Source organism: Octopus bimaculoides, chromosome 1 (genome assembly GCF_001194135.2).
Source record: "Octopus bimaculoides isolate UCB-OBI-ISO-001 chromosome 1, ASM119413v2, whole genome shotgun sequence".
Taxonomy (NCBI): Eukaryota; Metazoa; Mollusca; class Cephalopoda; order Octopoda; family Octopodidae; genus Octopus; species Octopus bimaculoides.
This window is the reverse complement of record NC_068981.1, coordinates 184,186,723-184,194,921: the sequence shown is the minus strand read 5'-3', so window position 1 is coordinate 184,194,921 and position 8,199 is coordinate 184,186,723. Positions and strand designations below refer to the sequence as shown.

Below are 8,199 nucleotides of genomic sequence, written 5' to 3'. Positions count from 1 at the left end.
GAAGCCTGTCGTGTGTGTGTAACTTTGTGTCTACATTTGTCCTCCACCACTGTTTCACAACAGGTGTTGATATGTTTTCATCCCTGTAACTTAGCAAAAGGATTTGGAGTAGCTTGTTATATTTGACTCTAGTCTAAAATTTTGGTACTGTGCACTGTTTCTTAGTGTAATACGAAATATATATATATATATATATAATACAAATAATATGTGAGTATATGCATATATACGTCCATGTATGTACATACCTATATCTACATGTATATATAGATGCATATCTGGGTACAGGACGTCACAAAAAAACGTGGACAAAATGAAAAACAGAACATAAACGGAGCACAGAAAACCAACAGGTCACATAGAGAATATTTCCTTCATCAGCTGCCACTATTCTAAACTAAGCATTTCGAAGAGTTAATATATATATATATGTATGTGTATATATTTGAAGAAAAGCAACAAAAAATCAATAGGTTATAGCAGTACGTACGTTTCGTACAAACTTCATTTATTCATGTAGTGAGAACACTACATAAAATGTGCAATGAAAATGTACTCATCAGCTGCATAATGGAATTTCATTTTAGAAAGTCATTTTGTAGATGTGTGCAAAAAACATGAGTGAGAGAAGAAAAAATACCATCTTGACTGGGCTGCTATTCAACAGTATGTGTATGTATATATATATAGGCATTTAACACGAAAGTTATTTTATTATTTCATTATTTTATTTTCATATTCTGACAGTTTACCTGGCGAAATCCATTCATTGAAGAAGACATGAATATTGTACAAGATCTCTGCAGTCAGGCATTGTTTTTGAGGAAAGAATTTAGCTTGACCAAAGCTAAAGGAAACGGTAAGTTTTTCAGATAAGTTTTACTTGGCATCATCATCATCATCATCATCATCGTTTTAATGTCCAATTTTCCATGCTTGCTTGGGTCAGGCAGATTTTTCTATAACTCAATGCTTTTCCTGTCACCAATTCTTACCTGGTTCCAAGCAAGAAAATATTTCTTCATGGAAGACAGGACAGAAATTAGTGCTTGTATGATGGTGACACTTTTGTTTATAACTATGGCACAATGTCAAGACAAGGAGGCACAGGTGACAAAGATAGGATATTTCTTCTGACCCTGTACACTGAGTTCAAATCCTGCTTTGGTCAACTTTGCCTTTCATCATTCAGGGTTTATAAATAAAACATCAGCTCAAAGCAGTGGATTACCGGAATTGTTAGAAGGTCACTTAGGATGCCTGGTAGTCTCTGTTCTCGTGTAGTACATTCTGAGTTCAAATCCCATCTGTGCTTACCAAACTGAAAGAACAGTGACACTTCTGTGCCTGACACAGACTCAGCAAGGGGAAAAAAGAAACCAATGGAAGCATAGTTTCTTTGGTTTGATTGGAATGTCGACTGCCATCACCACCACCACCACTACCATTACCACCATCACCACCACTACCATCACTACCACCACCACCACCACCATCACCACCACTGCCATTACTTCCAGTGCCATCACCATCACCACTACCACTGGTACCTTCACCAGTTCCTTAAAACAACACTCCTGAACACTCTATTACCATTTTCTTCCAGATATAATTGATACTCACTATTTATTCCAATTTACCTTTTTTTCTCTAGTTTTCATCAGTTCTTCCAATGAAATCCTGCTGGATCGCCTCTCTCAGAATTACTCTGTACCAATATCCACACTCTCAAGATCGGCTTCAGTAAACTTCATCTATGGAATCTTAAATATTCCTCACGGCTGTGTATCATCAAAAACAGTAGCTGACACTTGCCAAGTGCATTTAAGTCTTCAGGTATGTGCTCTTAGTGTTATCAACATCCAACTCAAAATATTCATTTTTATAATTTTGTACTGTTCTCTATGCAAAATCGTTAGTATGCCAGACAAAATGCTTAGCAGCATTTCGTCAGTGCTTACGTTTTGAGTTCAAATTCCAATGAGGTCGACTTTGCTTTCATCCTTTTGGGGTCAACAAAAAATGAACCAGTTAAGTACTGGAGTCGATGTAATCAACTAACCCCATCTCCCAAAATTTCAGGCCTTGTGCCTATAATAGAAATACTCTTTTACTTGTTTCAGTCATTTGACTGCGGCCATGCTGGGGCACCACATTTAGTCAAGCAAATCGACCCCAGGACTTATTCTTTGTAAGCCTAGTACTTATTCTATAGGTCTCTTTTTGCCGAACCGCTAAGTTGGGTTCAGTCCCAAGGTGCCATGCAGTGGGACTGAACCCAGAACCATGTGGTTGGTAAGCAAGCTACTAACCACACAGCCACTCCTGCGCCTATATGATGATTATTATTATTATTCCAGGGTTTAGTGGATCCTGTCATTGAGTTGAACAAACTCACTAAAAAGGTGGAGAAAGTGTTGAAAGAACTGGAGAAAATTGCAGCTTCAATGAACAGAGATCTGAGAAATAACGAACTTGTTGATGAAAAGAAGATAAAAGCTGTAAGTATAGTTTCTTTCTTGAATTTCGACTGGCATCAATATTCTCTCCAGACAACCATCTTGAGTGCTTACCAGTCACCAATGTTCAGTACTTCATGGGGTCAGGGTTCAAATTCTATCAAAGTTAGCTTTATCTTTTGTCCTGGGAACAGTGATGCTATGTAGTAAACATGCTAGTAACATCATCATTCATCACTTATTCAACATTCATGTTTGATCAAGGCATGGGTTGGTGGCTTGAGACTACATCATGCTCCAGTGTCTGCTTCGGCATGGTTTCTATGACTGGATGCCCTTCACAACATGTACTGGGTGCATCTTATAGCGGCACCAAGACTGCTGAGGTTGCCATGTAGCCTCCAAGACTGAGAACTACTTTGACTGAATGGAGCTACAGAGGAGAGGGAGATGGTTTTATGCTTGACAGGTCCAAAGACTTCATCGTATTTCAACGTCTGCTTTGGCATTGTTTCTACAGCTGGATGCCTTTCCTAACACCAACCACTTTATAGTGTATACAGGTGGCACGTAAAAAACATCATTTGAGCGTGGCCATTACCAGTACCACCTGACTGGCCCTTGTGCCGGTGGCACGTAAAAGCACCCACTACACTCTCGGAGTGGTTGGCGTTAGGAAGGGCACCCAGCTGTAGAAACTCTGCCAAATCAGATTGGAGCCTGGTGTAGCCATCTGGTTCGCCAGTCCTCAGTCAAATCGTCCAACCCATGCCAGCATGGAAAGCGGACGTTAAATGATGATGATGATGATGACTGGGTGTATTTGTTGTGGCACCTGCATTAGTGAAGTCACCATGCTGCCTGCAAGACTAAGATCCCTATTGATTGAGTGGGAGGCAACTTTATGCTATGGGATGAGAAGTTAAAGTTAGAGAAAAGGGGTCAGTTTAACCTGGTGGTGGTGGCAGTTAATGGCTATTGTGGTGGTAGCTGCTGTTGCTGCTGCTGCTACTATATAATGGTGGTTGTGGTGATGGTAGTGGTAGTGATTGTTACAATAAAGATTCCAATGGTGACCATCACTGCCTGTGTACATAATGATTTTTCTTTTTTTTTTTTTTTTTCCTAGGTTGAAAACCTCAACTCTGAACTTGACCGGCTTCAGAACTATGTGTCCGTCTTAGAAAAACTGGAACCCTAAAACGGTGTAGATGCATAACATCTATCAAGAACATTGTCCCTGCTCAGCCCTAATTTGTAACTGGATTAGGCCGTGTAATAATTCAAATATTTCTGTGTAGACTTACACGTCCGAGAAGACGAGGGAGTGGTTGATGTACATATCTGTACATATATTTATAAATATTGTGGTGAAGAATAAAGATAAATAAGAAGCGAATGATATTTATTATCATTGATTTAATCAATACAACATCTGAAGATTAATGAAGGAAAAAAAACACTTCCCTTCTGTTTCAAGGAAATAAGTTGAGGAGGAACTATCTGGGCTTTGTCTTGGATAACTATGAAATTTAATTTCCTGGTTACTTTTTATCATATTGATGTGTTTAATTAAGTACTTTTTATCATATTGATGTGTTTAATTAAGTACAACAACCAAAGAGTGATAAAACAACAACAAATAATTCAGGACTTCATATTTTAAATTATGTGATATTTTGTAGATAATTCACAAATGTATATTAGTAATACTGATTGTGTTTGTTGTCTTGGTACTTAGCGTTTTACTTTTAAGGTTGTAGAGTCAGTGGAGCACCAGACAAAATGTTTTGTGTTAATTAGGTATGTACCTTTAGATTTTGAGTTCAAGTAATACCAAGTTTTATTCTTCTGGGGTTGATAAAATAAAAGCATTTAATACAGGGGTTGATCTCATCAATTCTATTCTAACTCAAAAAATTTCTTGCCTTGTGCTTATATTAGAAATAAGCAGTAGAGCGATGCATAAAATACCTTGTGGCAAGTTATAACTGATGACCTTGTCAACACATGGGACAAACTCTAGAATAGCAAAGTGACTGCTTCAACCAAGATAAGAAATATTATACTCACACATATGTGTGTGTGCATGCAAATGTTACTAAATTTCATAGCTCTGCTTGTCACTCCTTGTCTTGTGTTAGCATGGCAGTGATGTAATGTTGATACTTCTGCAAATATTCTATGCTTTTAAGGACCTGTGAGATATAAGAACAAAAAAAAACTTCCTTATTTGAAAATCAAGGAAGGATTAGCAAGAAGAAGACCATCTGGCTAATAAAATCTGTCTCAAATAAGCCCCTGCTCTACCTATGCTAGCATTGGAAAATGGAGGTTTTAAACAAATAAATGCATACATATATACATTCTCACACACACCATCATCATCATATATTTATACATACATATACAGATATATTTATACATACATATACAGATATAGTTATACATACATACACACATAGATAAATTCAAAAGAGTTTATTGTTCACTGTAATCCTTTAACCCTTTCATTACCTTGTTTATTTTGAGAAGCTCTGGGTTTCTTTCAATTATTTTAAATATAACAAAGAATTTAGTAAAATGACTTAGTTATCATTAAGCTAGTGTTAGGAACATAAATTACGACTAAGGTTTGGTGGAAGATTTTAATTCAAAACTTATGGAAACAAAACATTTGTACTACAGAGCCGGTTTCAGCCAGGTTAGTAACAAAAGGGTTAAACAAGGCAAGTATAAATTCTTTTTATCATCTGAATGATCATAAGTAACCGATTAATTATCTTGCTAATTAGTTAATTGATAATAAAATAGAAGTAAACTATAACCAGTGTGTGTGTGAGTGCTTTGTTAGCAGAATGATCACTGAGGTCATTGTACTCTTTATCTGTGAAGGCATTTTATTCTACATTGCATCAGTTCACCTACCTGTTAGGAATAAAAGCTGCTCTTTCTAGAGAAAGATCAAGGGAACATGAATGTTTAGTTAAGACTCCTGGGGTGGGGGTATGAGCTTGATTGATCAGCAAAATTCAGTGGTTGATTCAGTTTATCATATGAATTCATAGATTTAATGAGCATTTATGTTATTTTTGTATGGTCAATATTTATCATGCAAGCTTCTTGTTCAGCAAATAATTTTTTAAAAAAAGGAATCATCTTAACCCTTTTGATACCAACCCACCTGAAACTGCCTCTGGTTCTGTAGTACAAATGTCTTGTTTTCAAATGTTCTGGATTAAAATCTCACACCAAACCTTAGTCACAATTTATGTTCCTAACACTATCTTAATGATAACTAAGTTATTTTACCAAATTCTTTGCTATGCTTAAAATTAATTGAAAGAAACATAGAGCATCCCAACAGAAAAATGGTAACAAAAGGTTTTAAATTGTTCTTTTCTTTTTTTAATAAATACTGAACTAATAGAAAACGAAAAAAAAATTATTAAACTTTATTAGTGTTTAATTAACAAATCAATTAATAAGTTTTTACTTTACCAACAATTTTCATTCAAACATGATGGTGGCAGTGGTGAAGGTGGTGGTGGTCTTCATCTTCACATTAGCTGTACAAAGTGGAACATGAATGTTTAGTTAAGACTCCTGGGGTGGGGGTATAACAGGTTATGCTAATAATGAAATTAAAAGTGGGTGTACAGGGTAGGACACTAGATTTTAGTAAGGACCCTGAGAAGTGAAACACATTAGAGGTAATAAGATTAGAGGTGGGTTTAAATGGGTTAAAAATTTATAAATGGTAACTCATAATGATTATAATAATGATTGAAATATATGTATAGGAGTAGGCCTGGCTGGGTGGTGAGAAGTTCACTTCTCAATGACATAGTCCCAGGTTCAATCCCACTGCATAGTACTTTGGACATGTCTTATACTATAGAAGTGGAAAGTTTTGATACTAATAGTAAAAGAGTTCTACTTCGTTTTTTCTACAAGTGACTTGGTGACCCCACTGCCACTACATAAGAAGCACCCAGTCCACACTCTGTAAAATAGTTGGTGCTAGGAAGGGCATCCAGCCATAGAAACCATGCCAAAACAGACAATTGGAGCCTGGTGCAGTGGATTTGGTAGATGGAAACTGAAAAAAGCTCATCATGTGTGGGTGTGTGTGTCTGTCCCCCACCACTGCTTTGACAACCAGTGTTGGTTTGTTTATGTTGCTATAACTTAGCAGTTTGGCAAATGAAACTGATAGAATGAGTCCAAGGCTTAAAAATCTTTAGAAGGTGGAGGACCTGCATGGCTGGAGTCTAATGGCTGAAACAAGTAATAGATAAAAGACATCCATTGTCTTGATGTAAGGTGGTGGTTGTAAAATGATTGTCACTGCCATACAAGTGATGTCCCTCATTTTCAATCCTCCTTGCTTGGAAACAGGTAAGGGTTGGTGACAGGAAGAGCATCCAGCTGTAGAAAATCTACCTCAACAAAGTCTGTCTAACACATGCAAACATGGATAAGTGGACATTAGAATCAGGATGAGGATGAGTCTTGCTGTATGGAATGTCAAAATAATAGTCTACAGAACAGGTATAAAAGCAAATTATTTTAGATTTGTAGAAGAGTCTTTGGAGTCAGAAAATGGACTCCATCATCATTTAATGTCCGTTTTTGATGCTAGCATTGGTTGGGCAGTTTGACAGGAGCTGGCAAACCAGAGAGCTGCACCAGGCTCCAATTGTCTGTTTTGGCATGGTTTCTACAGTTGGATGCCCTTCCTAGTGCCAACCACTTTACTGAATGGGGTGGGTGCTTCTTATGTAGTGACAGTGGGGTCGCCAAGTCACTTGTAGTCCAAAATGAAGTAGAACTCTTTTGCTATTAGTATCAAAACTTTCAATATTTGCTATTTTTAAAATCTTTTCTTCAAAACTATTGAAGAAAATCAAAAAAGGTTTTGCAAGCCACAACATCAATGTCTTTCTAGTAGGTAACACAGTTTTGTGAGTTTATTGGATGGGAGTAGGGGGTTGCATGGCAGTAAAAAACATAGGAAAAACTAGGAAGGTTTAACTTAAGACTGTTGGGTCTCACAGACAAGATAATGCAGGATAGAAAAGAATGGTAACACAATAGACTACAGATTCATCTGTTTCATGCCAACATCACAATGATAGTGGTGGTGGTCGTCATCATTTAAGATGTGACCAAGGAGGAGGATTAGTTTACCTAATTGTTGGAAATTGGTACAATGTGTTTTGGGAATGTCACCTTGGATGGACTAGCATCCTCTCCAGGAGCTGATCCATCTTTCATTAACTGGTTTATGAGTCCCTGTAGCTTATGGAAATATTCTTATATGATCCCTTGTTGATGATATTATACAGTTGTTTATTGAAAGGGAAGAATCCTCACAACAATATAAATTCATTTATATATTTATTTATTTCATGAGATTAATTAAACACATAGCTAATTGGGGGTGAGGGAATGTTAGCGTAAATTAGTGGATTTGGGTAGTAGAAGACTGTAAACTCAACCTAATTTTTTAATTCAGTCCTTCACCACCCGTGCCCTCCTTCCACCTTCAGATTCTCCACCTCCCATGTATAATAGAGTTCAACTTTACCCTTCTCCCTTCCAGTGTCAATAAAATAATATATTAGTCAAATACTGAGGTCAGTATAATCACCTTAACATAAATTTCTAGCTTTGTGCCTACGTTAGAAACGTCATCATCCTCATCATCATCATTATTATTATTATTATTATTATT

The 8,199-nt window shown here is 36.8% G+C and overlaps 1 protein-coding gene across 1 annotated transcript in view; it reads left to right on the top strand.

Moving 5' to 3' along the window:
* LOC106879323 (valine--tRNA ligase) overlaps positions 1-3,858 on the top strand; it is a 33,536-nt gene extending 29,678 nt beyond the window's left edge. Inside the window, exons 23-26 of the mRNA XM_014928831.2 lie at positions 748-859; positions 1,655-1,836; positions 2,361-2,501; positions 3,589-3,858. Of these exons, the coding sequence (XP_014784317.1) occupies positions 748-859; positions 1,655-1,836; positions 2,361-2,501; positions 3,589-3,660 (507 nt within the window). The 3' untranslated portion in view covers positions 3,661-3,858. The remainder of the gene's footprint in view (positions 1-747; positions 860-1,654; positions 1,837-2,360; positions 2,502-3,588) is intronic.
* Positions 3,859-8,199: the final 4,341 nt, after the last annotated feature.